Source organism: Sinocyclocheilus grahami, unplaced genomic scaffold (genome assembly GCF_001515645.1).
Source record: "Sinocyclocheilus grahami isolate Dianchi unplaced genomic scaffold, SAMN03320097.WGS_v1.1 scaffold207.1, whole genome shotgun sequence".
Classification (NCBI taxonomy): domain Eukaryota; kingdom Metazoa; phylum Chordata; class Actinopteri; order Cypriniformes; family Cyprinidae; genus Sinocyclocheilus; species Sinocyclocheilus grahami.
This window is the reverse complement of record NW_015505386.1, coordinates 826,150-849,146: the sequence shown is the minus strand read 5'-3', so window position 1 is coordinate 849,146 and position 22,997 is coordinate 826,150. Positions and strand designations below refer to the sequence as shown.

Sequence of the window (22,997 nt, the reverse complement as noted above, 5' to 3'; positions counted from 1 at the left end):
AATACTAGTCTAATTTTGGTTTCTTAAGATAAATAGCTATTGTAAGACATGTAGCCTATCCACTGACCTCTCCAGACCGACAGTTTAATCTATACATTCTCCAACCGCTTGTCTTTTGTAGGGTGGTGTGTAGAAATGATAAATTAATTTCATAATCTTAAAACAGTAAAATATTTGCATAAAAAATTACATAACTGAGCGAATGACACTTAATGACAGTTGACATAAACATGCATAAAACCCCTTCATATTCATGACATGTCATGTTGTGATTATGAAGGTGTCATGTCATGATTATGAAGGTGTCATGTCGTGATTATGTAGGTGTCATATCGTGATTATGTAGGTGTCATATTGTGATTATGAAGGTGTCATGTCATGATTATGCAGGTGTTATGTCATGATTATCTAGGTGTCATGCCATGATTATGAAGGTGTCATGTCGTGATTATGTAGGTGTCATATCGTGATTAACCGACAGTTTAATCTATACATTCTCCAACCGCTTGTCTTTTGTAGGGTGTGTGTGTAGAAATGATCAATTAATTTCATAATCTTAAAACAGTAAAATATTTGCATTAAAAATTACATAACTGAGCGAATGACACTTAATGACAGTTGACATAAACATGCATAAAACCCCTTCATATTCATGACATGTCATGTTGTGATTATGAAGGTGTCATGTCATGATTATGAAGGTGTCATGTCATGATTATGTAGGTGTTATGTCATAATTATGTAGGTGTCATATCGTGATTATGTAGGTATCATATTGTGATTATGAAGGTGTCATGTCATGATTATGCAGGTGTTATGTCATGATTATCTAGGTGTCATGCCATGATTATGAAGGTGTCATGTCGTGATTATGTAGGTGTCATATCGTGATTATGTAGGTGTCATATCGTGATTATGAAGGTGTTATGTCATGATTATGTATGTGTCATATCATGATTATGTAGGTGTCATGTCATGATTATGTATGTGTTATGTCATGATTATGAAGGTGTCATGTCGTGATTATGTAGGTGTCATGTCGTGATTATGAAGGTGTCATGTCGTGATTATGAAGGTGTCATGTCATGATTATGTAGGTGTCATGATTATGTAGGTGTCATGATTAGTCATGATTATGTAGGTGTCATGTTGTGATTATGAAGGTGTCATGTCGTGATTATGTAGGTTTCATGTTGTGATTATGAAGGTGTCATTGCATGATTATGTAGGTATCATGATTATGTAGGTGTCATGATTATGTAGGTGTCATGTCATGATTATGTAGGTGTCATGATTATGAAGGTGTCATGTCATGATTATGTAGGTGTCATGTCATGATTATGAAGGTGTCATGATTATGTAGGTGTCATGATTATGAAGGTGTCATGTCATGATTATGTAGGTGTCATGTCATGATTATGAAGGTGTCATGTCATGATTATGTAGGTGTCATGTCAGGATTATGAAGGTGTCATGTCATGATTATGTAGGTGTCATGTCAGTCTTATGCACAAGTGTAACCCCAAAGTGTTATTTTATAAACTATTTATTAATTAAATTCAGTATAATTTTAATATGATTTAAAAGTAAACTTGTAGCGAAAATAAAAACGCACAGGTGTCAGCTGGAGGACAGTGCCCCCGCAGAGCCCCCCTCCCATCAGGGAAGTAGCTATACAAGTTCTCCTCGCGTTTTCCGCGCATCAGTCCGCTGCGTTCGGCGCTGAGCACGGCACCTCTTCTCTGACAGCACATGCACTGATCTCAAAGGGCTTCGGATTAGGACTGAACGAAGACGTTTGACTTTTGGTCTTTTGGGAGTGATTGCGTACACGGTTCAGCTTCAGGCTCCTTTGGTAAACCGTGATGCCCACAGTGAATGACATTTCGTTTGGAGACAGAGATCCCTGAGGGAATTAATTGTCCTGTATTGTGATGTATGTGATATGTGTCTGCGCACCACAGTGAGGTAGTTTGACTGACACGTGTTCCCACGGACCGTTAAATGCCAGGGATCCGGTTTTGGGTGATCTATACGGTGGATGCGGCGGAAAGAAAGACCGTTCTGTGATCAGCGGGAGCGGGGACAATATGAAGTCTCTCAGAAAGTGGAATTCAGCCCGGACCATTTGGATTATTTACCCAGAGATGATTCTTTTTTCAGTTCTTTGGTTTTTATCTCAAACTCGTGCGGCCCCGTCTATAACAGCCGAGCAGATGGATATGGGGGTGGTAGGTGCTCTTTCAAGCCTGTCTTCCGACTAATAATGATCGTTTAGCGAAAAGGCGTGAAAGAAAAACCTGTGGCCTGTGGGTATAGATAATTGCACGTATTAGACACGTCTGTGAAATCAAAAATGTATTCGGACTTACACTCCCACACGTCTGCATCGACACACGTAACGGATTTACTTCATTTATGTCTTTACAGAAGTCAAGTTTCACCGCGACGATTCAGAAGAAGCAAATCGTGTTAAAGAAATAGTTCAGCCAAAAATGAAACCATGTCATCGTTTACTCACCATCATTTTGTTCCAAACCTGTGTGACTTTCTGTCACACACAGAAGGCTGGCGGTCTCAGTCACCATCCACTGCATTTTCACTGCAAGAAAGAAATTAATAATCATTTGGAATAATATGAGGGTGAGCAGGCTAAACGATGGCAGAATGGGTGAACTATTAATTTAAATATTGAGCCGCTCATTTATGGGTTAATTTACATTCCTTACCCGATTATGTGTGAAGTGTAACTTACATAAACACCGTATATCTCGTTCACACATGCATGTGCTTCGTAGGTCGTATTTTTGCCAAACGTAGCCTATTTTGTTTGACCTGTTTACGCTAGAGAATGTCGGTATGCTAAACTTTATATGCCCAATTGTATACACAATTTTTGTGTTTGTCTGTAAGTGGAGCCATGATCAACCTCTTCTCAGGTACTTTCCCCCTCAGACTCACTTTCATGCTGCGCGCGGATTCAGAAATCATCTTTGACGTGACATTCACGCGCACCGATCTTTGAAAAGCACGTAAACTGTGCTCATCTGTTCATTTGAAAGAAATGTTGACCATAGAAATGTTCGTTTATTGAGAAGGATTTGTTGGCTGAGTTTGTTCATTGCTCAAACTAAGTTGGTAAATATTTATTTGTCCTTTTCACACTGGCAATTTCTTCAGAAATGTCAAATCATGGTAGCAAGAATGAGGTAAGGGCACTGACAACAACAAAACAGCAAAAGTTGCTTTTACTCAGCTTTAGTTGCATTGCATTCAATTATCCCTTCAACTTTTTCAATCGTTTATATGTTCATCATTTAAACAGATGCGTCCTGCACCTGTTTTGCTTGTTGAGGATGCGCTTGGCTCACTTTGTACCCTAGGTAAGAAAAACATTTTAACAGCTAAGAAGTTTTGTGAATGATGGATTAGTCTAGTGATACAGTTTTTCATTTTGAGTGCAGAACGATCTGGGTCCAGATCCTGATTACATTTTTTTTTTTTTGTTAAAAAAAGCAAAATGTACTTGCAATATTACTTGACAGATTTGTTTTCCGTTAGTTTCAAGCAAGACAAGGGGTGAGACGCTGCATTTTAGACAAGAAAATGTTTTTCTACAATAATCATGCCAAATAATCCACAAATCTTTTTTGTTTTCTTTTTTTCTAAAGTTTCTAAAATACACTATGCTTAAAAATCTCAGGTGTCCCATGTCTCCTCACTTTGAATGGGCATGAAGTTGTGATCTGACATTCATATTTGTGTTTTTATTTTACTTGGCCATACATCGGCAACAAAAGAAAAACATTTTAACAGCTAAGAAATTTTGTGAATGATGGATTAGTCTAGTGATACAGTTTTTCATTTTGAGTGCAGAACGATCTGGGTCCAGATCCTGATTACATTTTTTTTTTTGTTAAAACAAGCAAAATGTACTTGCAATATTACTTGACAGATTTGTTTTCCGTTAGTTTCAAGCAAGACAAGGGGTGAGACGCTGCATTTTAGACAAGAAAATGTTTTTCTACAATAATCATGCCAAATAATCCACAAATCTTTTTTGTTTTCTTTTTTTCTAAAGTTTCTAAAATACACTATGCTTAAAAATCTCAGGTGTCCCATGTCTCCTCACTTTGAATGGGCATGAAGTTGTGATCTGACATTCATATTTGTGTTTTTATTTTACTTGGCCATACATCGGCAACAAAAGCATGTAATTTCAGTTAACAAGAGTACTCCAATACTCACTTGTTAAGTTGTTTTGTTGTATATTTGATTTTCTCTTCAAAGAAATGGATTTTCCTAATCAATATCCTTTTATCTTTTATATCCAGTAACTTTCCAAGAAGTGTTCATAAAGTACTGTATGCGTATTGATCACTTTCTGTCAGATATTCCCTTACTTAACCTCTTATAGTAGAAACTTTTAGAAGCATCCAATAAGTTTATCATTTAAACTCTCAAATGAATGGCAGCAAGTTTAAAGGCTCTGTGTTTCTTAATGACCCTCACAAATCTAATCTTGCGCCATTGAGCAGTTGGTCCACGCATATAAATTAGGCTGTTGTGTCTGTCAGCGTGTGACACTGCATGTCATCAAACCTCTGATCATTAAATGTGGCATAGATGCTCTGCAAAGGATCTCTGATGGGTTACAGCTCTCTGTGACAGCAGCTGATAATAACATGACACATACTCTTCTTTCAGATTACATCTCCAGCAGCGTCCGTATGACTGGTTGTTGTTGTTAACTTTGCACTCCAGACCTCTCATGCTTGAATGAAGACTTAGGGAGTCGTGTCCACCTCCAGGGAGGCTGGCTATTGCTTTGCGGGCTGTTGGGACAGCAACACTTGACAGGCGCAGACGATGTTTTTAGAGATTTAAAAGCTACGGGTGATGGCACAGATGGTGGGGTATTGTTGGGCTGGGGTGGACGGGTGTTAAGTAAGGGCGTCATGAAGGAGCAGATGGGCATGTGGCATGATGATTGGTTTTAAGACTGTTGCTCGGACTGCACAGAATGGGACAAGTCAGCACAACAATGATTACAAACCCCCATGCGACACAGTGGACCTCCCCAGCATCCCTCTACTTGAACAATGCAGCTGAAAACGACAATTCACATCTCATTCACTAATAATTGCTCGCATTGTTTCATATTTGTATGCACAGGAGAACATCTCACCAAAAATTCCATCTAATAAACAACATGTTCCTAAGCACACAAATTTGTTCTTAATATCTTTCTAATGTCAGTGAATTTAGAGTATTCTTAATGAGCGGCCAAAACACACCCAAGCCAGCTCCATATAAGGACTTTCCACACCTTTTCTTTATAGCCTTTTATCATCTGCAAGATTCGCAGCGAGATCCTGTGTCCCATCCTCAAAATGCTTTTGGTGAACCATGATTTGTTTGTTAAAACATTCGTGCACAGATATCACGCACAAATTGAGAATGAGACCCATTTTTTTTTAAATAATGATACAGGTTGAAGATGTTTTATTTTACCAGCTCCATATAAGGACTTTCCACACCTTTTCTTTATAGCCTTTTATCATCTGCAAGATTCGCAGCGAGATCCTGAGGCTGTGTCCCATCCTCAAAATGCTTTTGGTGAACCATGATTTGTTTGTTAAAACATTCGTGCACAGATATCACGCACAAATTGAGAATGAGACCCATTTTTTTTTAAATAATGATACAGGTTGAAGATGTTTTATTTTCATAGTTTTTGCAGTTTTTTTAATTAACAATCAGTGTATTTTAATGAATAAAAGGCACTTCAATGATATGTGTGTGTGTGCCAGTTGTCATTAATGTAATGCATTTGATATTGTCTTATTATTTTAATTATTATTTTGATTACTTCTCATAATTTACATTTCATTACTGTAGTAGTCATGATACAGATTAAAAACTGTATTTTTTCTAATAGTTTTTAGTTTTTTTGGCAAATTATTAAAGCCTCTGCAAAAAAATCGATACCATGTATAAATACTTAAACATTTTAATTAAAAAGTTATTAAATTATTTTTTTTTAATCTTTTGCCGTAATTGGAGGGTAATAACAATTCCACGTTGCGGAAAGGGGCCTAGATTTTATAAATAGATGTTTTTTTGTTGTTGTTGCTGTTGTTTTTTGTAAAATCTAAATAAGTAAAACCAGTTAGATTCTGTGTAGTGTGCATGGAAAATTCACCTACATTTTAATCAGTTTGTGTAACATGCTGCAAAGGTGTTTTTCTTGCTTTTTTATTCTGCATTACGTTGCATTCTGTTTTGAAATCCTCTGAGTCAAACTACTGTAATGTCTTTAATGAGAGCACCAGCTGGACCCATCAACAGATGCATGCAGCAGCGCATGGGCTCCACTGCCCGCCACCCTCACCCGTGCCGTACTCATTAGCTCACAAGCCCAGAGTGACACATCCTCAACTGAGCCAAAGAGAGTCAGCCACCTCTGCTGTCATGAGCCTGTCCATCATTCACGATGTCAATTTGACCAATGTGCTCACTCACTGGCTCTCACTTCTAATTATCCAGAAAGACTTCAGCGTGAGTGGGGCGGGCCTGTTATTGACATCCAAAGCTAGGTGGCCCTAAGCCAGCGCAGACCCACAGCAGAGTAATCAAGAGAAAGGGATGAGTATAAGAGCACAGCCTTGGAGACTAAAAGGGTCCACAGCATTTAGAGAACTGGTAAACATTAAATCAATAGCATTTCTCTTTGGCTAAGATAGACCTGTCTCTCTGGAATAATGTACTGTGGATTGATTTGCAGCTGCAGTAGATCAGGTGATCTATTTTACGGGGGAAAACTCCCATTAGTCGTACCTGTCAGTTGGAATTGGCTCCATTTTGCATTTCCTTACTGCTCAGACAGATAACAATGCAATGGGGGTGTAGTAACTATTCTGGTGCTGGGTTGGCCTGTAGTTTGGTCCTACTTTCGGCTGTCGTTCTGGATTCTGGTGACCTCTAGTCCATTGCCAGGCATCTGGAGTTTGGGATTTGGGACGAGGAGATTATTTCAGGAACGAGGTCTGTGGAGAGGTGGCGGAGGTGTGGATGAGAATAGATTTGGCACAGTGAGCCAGCAGAGTAATGTGTCGAATTATGCACCTGCTAAAGCTGCATGCCTATAGTCATAATTTTGAATGTCTATTAGGCTGCCTAATTAGATTCTCTCACAACCTGGAAGTTACCGTGCACAACTTCCAGGAATCAGGTTTAAAGTTGGGGAGTTACACCCCATTCACACGGGGCGTCAGCGTCAACGCCTCTCGTTTACTTTGAATGGAGTGACGTCAAGTGTTGGCGAAATGAATTGTGGGTCCGTCGCGTCGCGTTGGGTCCGTTGCTCGCGGCAGAAGTTGAAAACTTTTCAACTTTTCAAGCACCAACGCAGGCGTCAGCCAATCAGATGACCTTATGCAAATACCCTAGTGCAGACACTAGCCAATCGCGTTCATGCAACACCAGAAGACTAATGTGATTGGCTGTTGTCACTATGACGGTCGCGTCAGAGCCAAGCTTCAGAAACGCCCTCTGTCAAGCGTTAACGCTGACATCCCGTGTGAATGGGGCATCAGAGTCACTGCCCAACAACAACAACACGGATGTATCTTTGGCCCAAGCTATCACACTGTTTTTGATTGTGTTCAGCCCAGAGTGGAGAAAAGCACTAGGGAGGAATAGAAAAGGATGGAGACTCATTGCTGTCTTCTCACTCCTGTATTATAACCCATTCGAAAGAATCACTGGATGGTGTCTGTAGATATATTGAGTGTCAGACAGTCAGACCTTTAAGGAGCCTCAGATGCTGTTTCTCATTGGCACCCAGCGCAGCTCATCTCTCGGAGACAAGTATCTTTTAGGGCTTTTGCTGCTTTCTGACCCTGTAGACTATCTAGATGACATGAGCAGCAATCTTGATGCAGGGTCAGGCACATGGTTAGCGATCTCTAATAAGAACCATGCCTTGTGTCAAACATGTAATCCAAATATCTCCTTTTGTCATTACTGACATCTTGCATTTGAACAGGGGAATAGCAACCATTTATATTAATTCACTTTTGGGGGCAAAAAAAAATCTCTTATATACATACATACATTAGTTTTTTTTCAGGCCCGAAAAAAACTTCTTTTTTTTTCTCTAGTGAATTCAAATTTCTCTGATATGGCTCAATTTTTAAAATGCAAAAATCATGAAAATCACTGGAAATGTTATGGGAATTCATTGGTCAAAAAGTGTGGGAACCTTGAAGATGCATTTGAAAGGGACAGTATCTTCTATGCTTTTCTGCCTCACACAATGTATGTATATTGAAGTGTGCTAGCATTTTGTTCAACATGTACACAGACAAAAGAAACACCTAAAATAGCTAGTCCTCTGTGCATGGTAATGATGTATTTTTGGTATGGGCCCTATGAACATTACAGGCCAGGGTAGTGATTACACTGAAAGCATAAATGGATAAACCTCAGGAAACACAGTGCCCTGTAATAAGTCAAATGCATGAGGGAATGAAAAGAGCAGGACCCTACGCCAGCAGCTAGCTCTGAGTACTTGCAGATCAAACTGTGTGGTAAAGGAAGAAGGAAGGATGTAGTGTAGCTGCACGCAATATTACGTGCTTTCCATTGGATCGCACCGATTTCAGCACTTCAGAACCAATGCTGTTCCAAATTACTAAAGAAAACCTTATATTAACTCCATGTGCACCCTTGGTCTTATTTTAGCTCAAGGGTACCCCATCCTCCCCAGGCAGGCTGAGATCAAGGACTTCTTTGCCATGGCTGTCCAAACAACCGACTAGCGCTTATAATTACGGTGGTTTTGTGTTGATTTGGCGTACTTCTTCACAGCTTAAAATAAACCACACTGAAACACGCAACAATGAAGCACCAATAAAAAAAGTCCCAGCAACATCAAAGCGTGTCTTAAATTGCTTGCAGAATTGTTGTAGTTTGTAAGAGAGTTTTTATCCCCCCGTTATTTAATTTAACTGCCATCCCTACCAAAAACACGCCGACAAAAGGCCAAGTGATTTTAAAAAGCACCCTGTAGATTTTGGTGACAACCCCATTATGGCCTCTACTCAATCTGTTCATTTTCCAGGTCTTCAGAGGCACACAGCAGGTGCTTCTGTGGTTTATCTCTCATTTGCATTTTTTTTCACTTTCTAACGAGATGACAGAGCAAGAACGGAGAAGGTTGGAGGAAAGGCCTTCTCTGATGCAAAGAGAGATGCAAAATCATTTTGTGAGAGTGAAGGCTTTTGATGTGTGCAAAAAAAAAGATTCAAGATGTTGTAAGGTTTAAATGACACGGCTCCTTCCACTTCTGGTCCCCATGAGAATGGCAGAGAGAAAGAAAGGTATGTTTAAGCCAGTAAAACCTGTAGATTTAGACAGATTCAAGTTTCACCATAAATTGATGACTTGCCACAGCATTAGAATTTTTCTGCAGTTAAAAACAAAAAATCAGCATTGTTAGATTTAATAAATGAAACTTTCATTAAAACTACCTCATGAATACACATTTTCATAAAGAAACTGAGTTAGGGTGCTGGCACACCATGATTTATTGATTTCAATTGGAATGGTATGTCACAAGAACGTAGAAGAAAAATGCAAGGGTTTGTGAAAGTGACATTCTCTCATGCAACCAAAAGGGTATTGAGTATATTCCCATAATGTACCTTTAACAAGTGTTTTTTTTTCTTCGTTTTTAGCAGGTCTTTCCATTGAAAAGATTAGACTTGGTTAATTAAACTGGATTTAGATAAATAATTATATCACACAGCACTGATTTTATATAAGTACTATCAATTTTAGGTCAGTGCTGGGTGGTGAAATAAGCAGCCAGTCTTGATCCTTCATCAGTGTGCCCTTGGCAGGACTCTTAACCTCAGAGAGCTTTAATTGTACTGTACAGTCTTTTAGGATAAAAGCTATAACCAATTTACTGTTTTACCTTCATTATTTGAACAGCCATGTTGAATGCATGCATGTTATATGAAAATGATCACCTTCAAATGTCTTTTGTTACAACCTTTTTGTTGAATTTGCTTGAATCCAGTGAGTACAATTTAATGAAAGTGTGGCCAACATAGTTGCAGGGAACCACTTGACATGGCATTTTGATGGAAATCTAACATCTAATAATTTTGAGTGCACAGTGAAGGATTAAATTGCTATAGAGCACAACAGCGACTGACCACTTTTTAAGCGGCCTTGGTTCCGGAATGTTTTTTTTGTTTTTTGTCACATTAATTTTCATAAACATTAAAAAAAGAAAAGAGATGCATTCCAATAAAGTGTTCTAAGCCATTAACTGAACAAACACGCTCCGAGATGAATCACAGCAGTGCAGATTTTGTTTTACAGAAAGGTATTTAAAGTTTAATAGTAAATATTTTAGAGAGTTATGAACTGTAGGCAGGCTGAAGTATCATTTGCAATGCAAACAGTGTGGGAATTCAGTTCAGTTACTAAACAAAAATGTTGATAAAGTGAAGTTTCTTCTACAGCACCATATATTTATTACTTAATCTCAGAGCTCATGGTACAATTTTTTTTTTTTAAAGGTTTACATATTGTTTTTAAAAATCGATTTATCTTTTAAAAAATTGAATGGGGTCCCTAGCGTTGTGTTCTTGTGAGATATTAGTCATAATATTGCTAAAATGCTCCAAAGTCTTTAGCTATTTAATGGAGGTATTATCTGGAACATCATAGATAGTTTACCCAAAAATGATAATTTTGTCATTTATGCATCTTCACATTGTTCCAACCCTGAATAACTTAATTTATTCTGTGAAACACAAAATAAGATGTTTTAAAGAATGTTGCAGCTGTTCTTGTCCATACAAAGTCAGTGGGGACCAAAACAACATTGGACCCCACTGAAAAAAAGTAAATAATGACATAATAAAAGGCACTGGCAGAAGTTAAATATTGGTGTAACAGTGCATTCATGATTCTCATGGCAAAATAACTCCAGAAGTGTTAAAGGGGTCATCGGATGCAAAATTCACTTTTCAAGTTGGTTGCACATAAATGTATGTTGGAAGTGTGTGTACACATCCATCCTATAATTATAAAAATCCATCCAGTGTTTTTTTTTAAATCCCTATTTTCCCTTTCTCAAACCAGAATCTTTGCAAATCACCTTTCCTAATAATGCGCTAATTAGCAAGTTCCACGATGAATGCGGCTAAAGTAAACAGTCTCTCTGAGAGCAGCTTGGAAGAGAGGGGCGGGGCCAGCAGAGCTCATTAACATTTAAAGCAACATGGACTATAATGGCTTGATAAAAACAGAGCTGATTTTGACAGGTTTAAAAAGGTGTTTTTTACACTAACATTGAGAAATTTTAACCAAAGTATGTTATAGACTTTTAATTAAGACCCTAAAGAATCATATCAACTTGTGCAAAATGAGCACCCGATGACCCCTTTAAGAATAATATATGACGTTGTTTGGCCCTTGGTCGACCTTTCCACAGTGTTTGACATGGGGAACGGGGGACTGCTGTATAGGGGCTTATGCTGAAACTTTGTTGTTTCTGAGTTCAATGAGGAGTCAGTTGTAGGTGAGTCAGGACTGCATGCTGGCTCCTTTGCCATTTAGACTGTATATTGCATAACTTGCCCCAAGGATCTTGAAAACAGTGGAGTTATGAACTTCAGGCTGGATGAAAAGATCTTCACCATCATAAGGTTTCAAGCAATTTTCAGGTATACGATCTCTACAAAGATCAGCTGAAAAAAAAAGTGTAGAATAAATCCAGCATATGTTCTAAAATATGGCTGACGCCCACATCATCTAGCAACAGTTTTGCCATGATGGTATACAGATGGTGGAGGTACTGAAGAGACAAGACCGAAACGATTCAGGAGGCATATGTCCATGTCTGCCCCCGCTAGCCAATTACACTTGAGTCATTTGTCATGAAATTTGCATGTTTCAAAAGAAATGATGCAATCCCTACATAGCTCACCAATGAATTTAGAGGTAGAATCATTACTGGATATGATTCAGCTCCATTAGTAGCCAAGGAAGCAAATTATCACATTCTTCTGTTTGTTTGTTTATCAGGAGCCTCTCGTGGCTGTTCTGAACTTTTTGGACTGCTTGTTTGTCATGCTAATGTCTCGCAGTTGCTAAAAAGAGGGCCTTTAGGCAATTTTTTCAGATAATTTCTTGTCTCACTTGGATTGCTGTGATGAGTAGTTGGGTCAATGGGGCTGTCTGGAGAGAAAAATAGCAGTTTTAAGTGCGCTTTTTATGATAATTTCTGTTCTTAGCATCTCGGGGAGATGAAATACAGAACACAAAGCGCCAAATAAAAATTACAGTTCACAGCCACCAAGCTAAGGTGAATATCTTACCTCTTGTTGAGAAGTAACAAAGCCAAGTGCACACTAAAATATTCAGTGTCTTGTTTGATGTGCTTTTTTCTCAGTTCTTTGTAATTCAGTGCAAAAACAAAAGCAAAGTCTTTCCTCTGTGTTTTTGTTGACATATTGTCATGAATAATCTCTTATTGCTTTGTGTAATAATTTGTTTGAGGAGCGTTGTGAGCTAATTAGGAAGAGCAAGTGCTTGTAATTGGCATATGTAGTCTGGGATTAGTTTTATAGAGTGTTTAACAGATAAGTAATAAATATTATAACTATGGTATTAGGGGGCAAGACATTGTCATTCTAGAAAGCATCTAATTGGACAAACATCTGTTTAGTGCAACATGAGTCATCAATATTTTGTTCCATTTTACCAGAAGAAATCATTTCAGTCATTTTAAATAATATTTTTATATATCTGCTGTTAGTTTAGCATATAGATGGCCTCGAACTGAATGAAAGAATGGAATGAAAGCTGCAGAGTTTCAGTTGTACAAACTGAAGACTTTGAGAACTACTAATGTATTACTCATGCTACAGAAATCTGTCCAGTGAACTGCAAGTTATAAGAAAGACAATACCAAAGCACGGCAGAAGCCGTATATTCGATGCTTCAGCAGACAACATCTATTTTCTCCACCTTTTCTCATTTGTGGAGGTCAGAAATCTTCTGGAAGTGATGTGTGTATAGTGCTCAATGACAGTTTTATTGCTCTTTGAGCCCATTCGCTTTCACAGATAAGTATAAAACAAACCCTTTGGTTTGTTGATAGTTATCTTTGTAAATATTAGATGATAACTCAATGCCACTACAGTACACTACAGTACAGATAAAAACTGAATCCGAAGACGAGACTGCGACTATATGTCACATGGGCATGTTGTCATAAGGGCTGTAACTAGATGATTTTGAATCAAATGTGCTTTCTCGATTGGAAATGTATTTTTATTGCATTCACAAACCTATAATTACTACATTACTTTCATAAACATGTCAGCTTACATGTTTGTTTGTTTTTCGCAACTTCATATCTTGCAATGATACTTTATTATCTCACAATTGCAATTTTATGTCTCACAGTTGGGACTATTTCTCAGAATTGCTATATTATTTCTCTAAATTGTGACTATAGCTCTCTTTATATCAGCTTTATTTCCCCCAATTGCAATTTTATTTCTTCAGATTTACTTTTTTATCGTAGAATGTGACTTCTTTTTTACAGGCAGGAACAGACTTCCATACTGTAGATATGTGCAGAAATTGACTTTTTATAAATCGACTTATCCCGAGAAGTATTCGCTGAAGTAAGAAGTGTGACAGCTAGCCTACTAGATACAAGGCTCTGAAAACAATTAAATATAATTTTGCCCTTTCCCATGTTTTGTAGATGTTGATGTATTTGTTGACATTTAAACATCGTAACGTCTTGAATTGTAAAGTCACAGACTCTTGTTTCAATTCTCAATTTTTCATTACCTAACAGAACCTTTGGGGGCTCTTGGTAATTTCATAAACCGATTTACTATACAGTTGACCTTCTCTGGTCGGGACTCATTTGGTTGACAAAAGCGACATTAGAGAGTACGTTACTTTTCAGGGTGGCCTTCTCATTCATCACCTGTGTGCTTCTGTTCTGCACATTTATCTGCTTGAAAGCGAACATCTGTGGTTATGCTTTGTTGAAGTGCCCTGCAGCGAGGCCCAATGCTGACATCACAGGACTCATGAGTCTGGCCCCAGAAAAGATAGGAATTATGAGCTAATTAGCAGTTGTTAGTAGCTCAGGGCACTGGGATGATTTGTCGCAAGAGAATGGATGAGACTCCTTCTTATGTTGTTGCCTCTCTAATGATATGACGGACCTTCCCTGATCACACAGGCTCATCCACATCCACTCGCCCCCGTTCCGCTGCACGATATACAGAAGAAATATTCATCTAATTTCATCTGGTTCAGAGCGTCTAGCAAGAATTGATTCACTGATTCTGACAAGGACACACAAGCTATTTTTACGCCTTCCTAACTGAGTCACTTTATTCAGCTGTGTATGTATGTTTGTTTGGGATAAGCTGAGATATTATTACAAGAACACAAAAGCAGTCAAATGTCTACTTTCAGATTGCCTCTCAATTCCCCCAGGACTGATTTAGCAGTGCAGGAATGTTCTCGTACAAATCTTCCAAAATGTATTTCTGTGAGTTATTCAAGTAAAAGCAAAACCAAGCTTCCTTGGTTGATGGGGAGTAAACAAGTAAGAAAACATGATGTCTTATTACATTGTGCATTCGGTATTTATCAAACAGTGACATTAGTCAGTCTAACGCAGAAAACAGCGTGCGCATGGAAAGCTGAAGTTGACTGCAACTTTTCATATCTTCCTAGGCGTTTGTTCGTTTCTATGAATACACATATTCTCCTGTCAACACTCAGCCCCAGTTGCCACCATTCCTCAGGTCTGTCTCAGACAGAATGCTTCTAGGCTCTGTATATGTGTGTGTGTGTGTGTGTGTGTGTGTGTGTGTGTGTGTGTGTGTGTGTGTGTGTGTGTGTGTGTGTGTGTGTGTGTGTGTGTGTGTGATGGGGAGTAAGCAAGTAACAAAATATGATGTCTTATTACATTGTCCATTCAGTATTTATCAAACAGTGACATTTGTCAGTCTAATGCAGAAAACAGTGTCCGCATAGAAAGTTGAAGTTGACTGCAACTTTTCATGTCTTCCTGGCGTTTGTTAGTTTCTATGAATACACATATTCTCCTGTCAACACTCAGCCCCAGTTGCCACCATTCCTCAGGTCTGTCTCAGACAGAATGCTTCTAGGCTCTGTATGTGTGTGTGTGTGTGTGTGTGTGTGTGTGTGTGTGTGTGCACGCATTAATATCCATCACATTGATATGTCTGACCGCGACAGCTGCTCTAGAATCATGTTGGTACCTCACAGATAGAACCAAAGCAAAAGACTTTTAATTAAGTGTTTCAAAAGTTTGGACCCATTCTTTTATTTTTACCATTTACCAAAGCAGTAAAGTTATCAAATGTTATATATATATATATATATATATTAATCATTGCATAATATTATAATTCCTGTATTATATAAAATACTAATTAAATATAGCTTTGTATAGAATTTGCTACTATAAATACGGTTTAAAAAGTTTGGGATTAATATGATTTTTTTAAATGAAAGAAACTGATGCTTTTATCCAGCAAGGACATATTAAATTGACCAAAACTGATGGTAAAGACATTTATAATGTCATGAAAGATTTCTATTTCAAATAAATGCTGTTCTTTATAACTTTCTATTCATTAATGAAACCTTGAAAAGTATCACTGGAGTAACGGTTGCTGAAAATTCAGCTTTTCCAACATGGGAATAAATTACATTTGAAGTATATTTAAATAGAAAACAGTCAATAATATTTCACAATATTACTATTTTTACTTTTGATCAAATAAATAAATAAATGCAGCCTTGGTGACCATAACAGTCTTCACACCAACCGCATATTTTTGAATGGTAGTGTTTGTACAATATATATATATATATATATATATAGTCTCAGTGGTGGTGTTCTGAATTTTTTTTTTCGTTCGTTCTTTTTTTCTTTTAATTAAGTGTTTCAAAAGTTTGGACCCATTCTTTTATTTTTACCATTTACCAAAGCAGTAAAGTTATCAAATGTTATATATATATATATATATATATTAATCATTGCATAATATTATAATTCCTGTATTATATAAAATACTAATTAAATATAGCTTTGTATAGAATTTGCTACTATAAATACGGTTTAAAAAGTTTGGGATTAATATGATTTTTTTAAATGAAAGAAACTGATGCTTTTATCCAGCAAGGACATATTAAATTGACCAAAACTGATGGTAAAGACATTTATAATGTCATGAAAGATTTCTATTTCAAATAAATGCTGTTCTTTATAACTTTCTATTCATTAATGAAACCTTGAAAAGTATCACTGGAGTAACGGTTGCTGAAAATTCAGCTTTTCCAACATGGGAATAAATTACATTTGAAGTATATTTAAATAGAAAACAGTCAATAATATTTCACAATATTACTATTTTTACTTTTGATCAAATAAATAAATAAATGCAGCCTTGGTGACCATAACAGTCTTCACACCAACCGCATATTTTTGAATGGTAGTGTTTGTACAATATATATATATATATATATATATAGTCTCAGTGGTGGTGTTCTGAATTTTTTTTTTCGTTCGTTCTTTTTTTATATCAAAAGTAAATTAATTTCCTAATCACATTTTTTTGGGTTAAATAAACATTACTTAGACTATCAGAAAAATAAAAAAAGGAATTCTATTTTAAATTTTTACATTAGCAATGTAATCAATATTCTATTTATTAAAGCCAAGTATGAATTTCATCAAATTAGTGTTTTTAAGCATTTTACATTTATTCCAAAATAATAACTAAATATTTTATTTGTGAACTTGTGTTCAGCTATTTATTTTAATAGTTAACTTTTAACTATTTTTGAATTTTTCGGGTCATCAGTCATCAAAGTTTGGTAAATATTGGTCACAGACATGGAGATTTACTTTACATTTCACCACAAACTCCCTACTTACTAAAAACTTCCACAGATCATGTTTTCATGCCATTTTAAGACTTATTTTGACGACATAAACTGGTTATATCTAAGTGTGTGAGTTGTTTACTTACTTTTTTAAGTTAGTCTTCCCATTAAAGGGTTACTCCACCCCAAAATGAACATTTTGTCATTAATCACTTACCCCCATGTCGTTCCAAACCCGTAAAAGCTTCGTTCGTCTTCGGAACACAATTTAAGATATTTTGGATGAAAACCGGGAGGCTTGTCACTGTCCCATTGACTGCCAAGTAAATTACACTGTCAAGGTCCAGAAGAGTATGAAAGACATCGTCAGAATAGTCCATCTGCCATCAGTGGTTCAACCGTAAAGTTATGAAGCGACGAGAATACTTTTTGTACGCGAAGAAAACAAAAATAATGACTTTATTCAACAATTCGTCTCCTCTGTGTCTCTTCGCATCACCGTAGTGCCATTTTGGAGAATATCCGCTGGACGCAAGCAGCATACGCTCTTCTGTGTCAGCTGCACTGCACGGATGCGATGTTTTCATTCAAATCAAAGCGGAAATACACGTAGAAAACGTATCCTTGTGTCGCGACTGACAAAGAATAGCATACGCAGTTTGCGTTCAGTTGATATTCTCCAGAATGGCGCTACGGTGATGCGGAGAGACACAGAGGAGACAAATTGTTGAATAAAGTTGTTATTTTTGTTTTATTTTTTATTTTTCTTGCTTATCCGAAAAAACATGGGATATGTGACTCAAAAACCACAATATGATGCGCTGAACCACTATATATATATATATATATGTGTGTGTGTGTGTGAAATACACGTAGAAAACGTATCCTTGTGTCGCGGCTGACAAAGAATAGCATACGCAGTTTGCGTTCAGTTGATATTCTCCAAAATGGCGCTACGGTGATGCGGAGAGACACAGAGGAGACAAATTGTTGAATAAAGTTGTTATTTTTGTTTTATTTTTTATTTTTCTTGCTTATCCGAAAAAACATGGGATATGTGACTCAAAAACCACAATATGATGCGCTGAACCACTATATATATATATATATATGTGTGTGTGTGTGTGTGTAACCCCCCCTCCCCCTCCAGCTGGTGCGCGAGAATATTTTCAAAACGTAACCGGTCCGTGGTGTAAAAAAAGTTGGAGACCCTGCTAGGGGATCTGTTAAAACTCAGTGGGCTCAGGGGAGGTGAGAGACACGCGGACTCCAGCTGTAACTTTACCTGCTGGTGTCGCTGTTGGACAGCGTTTCTTTAGAAAAATTAGTGATTTACACTGTTACATTTTGTAATATTGGCATTGTTTTAATCGTTGTAATACAATTTTTTTTGTACTACGAACAGCCCTGATATATATACATTCTGATATTACACAAAAGAAAAAAAAAATACAGCATATTTTGTCAATTTTGGACTGAAACTGAATACAGCAGTAATAGTACACAAAACACTCTACTCTTGCATTTGAAAAGTTATTTTTCCTGCTTCAATTCTCTGCAGCTTTATTAAGAGCATATTGGAGAGTCTGTCAGGAGGCACTGTGTATCTGTATGAGTTTTATGCTCCCCGTGCTCTATGTGGAACATGTAATAAATAACACTGTCGGTGCTCTGTTCCAGACATATTCTTTCCTCCATTTGTGAGCTTTGGCTAACTGCCATTTCAGACTGGTGGCCAAAAGGGATGCAACTTCAAGTGCTTATGAAGGCTTGGGCTCACTACAGCACTTACATTTAACTACTGTAATAGAAAATTGTTCCTGTAGTCAGGGTTTGTTTATTTTAAAACCAGTGCCTGCTCTTGTTTACCATTCGCCGCTTCCCATTGGGAAAAAAATCCCGATCGTGAGCGCACATGAAAAGTGACTACTAGCTGCTTTGATGTGGGATTTTATCACTCCATTCTAACTAAATATTTGATTGGAAATATGTTGTTTGAAACTCTGTATACGAGTGATGGAAATACCTTCTTGGCAAATTGTGCCAACAGAAGCAGACAGATCAAATGCTGTTAACTTCAGCAGGGATTTTCACCCAGAAGTCTTGAAGTACGTGAGTGAACGTGAGGTGCCCAAGCTTTGTTGAACAGCCTCACTCACTCTCTCACTTATAAAAGAGGAATAGGAATTAGAGAGAATATGTCAAGTGACAGAAGCAGGAAGTGTGGCGAGGAATACCAATGAAAATAGGCCTAGCTTATTTAAATGTGCATAGCTTGCTCCGAATGGCTCCTGTTTTGTACTACGAACAGCCCTGATATATATACATTCTGATATTACACAAAAGAAAAAAAAAATACAGCATATTTTGTCAATTTTGGACTGAAACTGAATACAGCAGTAATAGTACACAAAACACTCTACTCTTGCATTTGAAAAGTTATTTTTCCTGCTTCAATTCTCTGCAGCTTTATTAAGAGCATATTGGAGAGTCTGTCAGGAGGCACTGTGTATCTGTATGAGTTTTATGCTCCCCGTGCTCTATGTGGAACATGTAATAAATAACACTGTCGGTGCTCTGTTCCAGACATATTCTTTCCTCCATTTGTGAGCTTTGGCTAACTGCCATTTCAGACTGGTGGCCAAAAGGGATGCAACTTCAAGTGCTTATGAAGGCTTGGGCTCACTACAGCACTTACATTTAACTACTGTAATAGAAAATTGTTCCTGTAGTCAGGGTTTGTTTATTTTAAAACCAGTGCCTGCTCTTGTTTACCATTCGCCGCTTCCCATTGGGAAAAAAATCCCGATCGTGAGCGCACATGAAAAGTGACTACTAGCTGCTTTGATGTGGGATTTTATCACTCCATTCTAACTAAATATTTGATTGGAAATATGTTGTTTGAAACTCTGTATACGAGTGATGGAAATACCTTCTTGGCAAATTGTGCCAACAGAAGCAGACAGATCAAATGCTGTTAACTTCAGCAGGGATTTTTACCCAGAAGTCTTGAAGTACTTGAGTGAACGTGAGGTGCCCAAGCTTTGTTGAACAGCCTCACTCACTCTCTCACTTATAAAAGAGGAATAGGAATTAGAGAGAATATGTCAAGTGACAGAAGCAGGAAGTGTGGCGAGGAATACCAATGAAAATAGGCCTAGCTTATTTAAATGTGCATAGCTTGCTCCGAATGGCTCCTGCACACCACTGAATATTAATTCATTTTCAAGTCTTTCAGCAAATGTGGTTTTGTAATGGCATTGTGCTTGGTGTTCTCTTTGGGAGAAATGTAAAAAAAATGTTTTTTTGTTGGCTAAGGCTTTGAAACTCATTCGCCATAAATACAATTGCCTCTGGTGAACCATCATTCACAGCTTTTGACAGAAAACCAGGGCCTGAAATTAACTTTTTGCCACACCTAGGTGAGTTGAGATCTTGCTTATTTAAATGTGCATAGCTTGCTCCGAATGGCTCCTGCACACCACTGAATATTAATTCATTTTCAAGTCTTTCAGCAAATGTGGTTTTGTAATGGCATTGTGCTTGGTGTTCTCTTTGGGAGAAATGTAAAAAAAATGTTTTTTGTTGGCTAAGGCTTTGAAACTCATTCGCCATAAATACAATTGCCTCTGGTGAACCATCATTCACAGCTTTTGACAGAAAACCAGGGCCTGAAATTAACTTTTTGCCACACCTAGGTGAGTTGAGAAACTTTAGCTGAAGTAGTCTTCAGTTCAATTCACGTTTATTTGTGTAGGTTTATTTACTGGCCATGAAAAGTGTACTTGCATTATTCTGTTACAAAAAATATATATATTTGTCACAATGACAGTCTTGTTTGTGTGTGTGTGTCTGTGTCACTCACAGCATATACAAGATGAGTCACTCGCTGGCTCATAGTGAAACTGAATCTGGCACAGAAATGTTGTTTCTCATTCATTATAATTTTTTTTTCAATAGGTTATATTCTATTTATATTCTTAGATAAACTTCTGATTGTAAACCTATTGTGACAAATGTTTGCTTAGAAGTTGTGATATCTTGATTTAAATTGCTCACACTATGATTCAAAAGTTTGGTGTCAGTAAGATTATTTATTTATCTTAAATTAATTATTTAAGAAATTAAAGAAATGTATAGTTTTAGTCAGCTATGGTTCATTAAATTGACAGTAAAGTGACAACAAATCTATTCCAAATAAACATTTTAAAACTTTCTGCAATGACAGTCTTGTTTGTGTGTGTGTGTCTGTGTCACTCACAGCATATACAAGATGAGTCACTCGCTGGCTCATAGTGAAATTGAATCTGGCACAGAAATGTTGTTTCTCATTCATTATAAAAAAAATTTTCAATAGGTTATATTCTATTTATATTCTTAGATAAACTTCTGATTGTAAACCTATTGTGACAAATGTTTGCTTAGAAGTTGTGATATCTTGATTTAAATTGCTCACACTATGATTCAAAAGTTTGGTGTCAGTAAGATTATTTATTTATCTTAAATTAATTATTTAAGAAATTAAAGAAATGTATAGTTTTAGTCAGCTATGGTTCATTAAATTGACAGTAAAGTGACAACAAATCTATTCCAAATAAACATTTTAAACTTTCTATTCATCAAGATAGATAGATAGATAGATAGATAGATAGATAGATAGATAGATAGATAGATAGATAGATAGATAGATAGATAGATAGATAGATCATCAGAAGTTATTAATGATGTATTATGTGATACTGAAGACTGGAGTAATGGCTGCTGAAAATTCAGCTTTGTCATCACAGCAATAAATCACATTTTTTAAAAATATTGTAATAGAAATGATCTTGAATTGTAGTAATATTTCATAATATTGTATTTACTGTATACTGTACTTCTTTTTTTTAAATGAAGTTTAAAAAGTTAGCACCCACTATAAAACTCATTGGCAAGTTTTAATTTTAGACTATTCTGCTTCCTTAGTTATAGCCCTTTGGACCAGTAACCTGTCTGTGACGTCATTTTGCTATGCAGGTTGACCCCTATTGAGCTGTAAGGAGATAAAATTAACCTGGACAGTTAGCCTGACACGGAAGGTGGCTATTTGAAGGATCTGACATATTGATCCCCTCCAAGGGTTTAATGAATCTGCTTGCATGTGTCTACCAATGGTTTCCACTCAAATTTAATGGAGTGTGACGTCCATTAAGCCTCTGCTCACTGATGTTTCAGATGAGACAGATTTGACAAATTCTCACTCTCGTTATCTCTCTCTTCAGTCTTTTTGTTCTCACTTCTGTGTATCTCATAATGGTAGTTCTGCTCCAGTATTTGTTACTGGCAGAACAATCACAAATGAGATGTCTGTCACCACAGAATTTTTTTTTTGAGTTGTCCTTTGGTTTTGGTTTTTTTAAAGGTTACAGTTAAGACACTTACAATTGAAGTGCATATGGCCAAACAGGGCATTATATATGAATGACACAAGCTATGTCCAAACTTTTAAATTGTTCACGACAGTGCAACTGGTAACTTTCACACAGTATGTGCAAAGACACCAGAAAGGGAGGAGACACGTCTGTAACTATATTTACAGAAGCACTGTTTACATGGAGTAAACTCCGCCCAGGGCCAGATTTACCTCTTTTTGTGACATAGGCAAAACTAATTTCTGGGCCCCCCTTCCCTATTAATATAGTAGGCCTAATATTACCACCCCAGCAGACAAAAATATTTCATAATCAGAGGAAACTGTTACAGTGTTTTCTATCGCAATAAGCGCTTGCGTTCAGTCAATAAAAATCAAATCGAATGTAGTTCTTAATTTGTTTGAGAACTGAGAAAGATCATTCCATTAATAGGCGCGGCATCGTGGCCACATAACCACTTCGGGAGTGCATTATTTCTCGGCCTGGAGTCACAATCACACACCAAGACATTGTTCAGATGATTTGTTTCAAGACATTTGACATGTTTCCATCCTGAAATCTCGTGTGTGTTGAACTAGCTAATTTTTTACGCACCTCATCCCA

The 22,997-nt window shown here is 37.1% G+C and overlaps 1 protein-coding gene across 1 annotated transcript in view; it reads left to right on the top strand.

The window, feature by feature from the left end:
- Window positions 1-1,925: 1,925 nt before the first annotated feature.
- mmp17a (matrix metallopeptidase 17a) overlaps window positions 1,926-22,997 on the top strand; it is a 90,985-nt gene continuing 69,913 nt past the window's right edge. Inside the window, exon 1 of the mRNA XM_016286171.1 lies at window positions 1,926-2,231. Within this exon, the coding sequence (XP_016141657.1) occupies window positions 2,091-2,231 (141 nt within the window). The 5' untranslated portion in view covers window positions 1,926-2,090. The remainder of the gene's footprint in view (window positions 2,232-22,997) is intronic.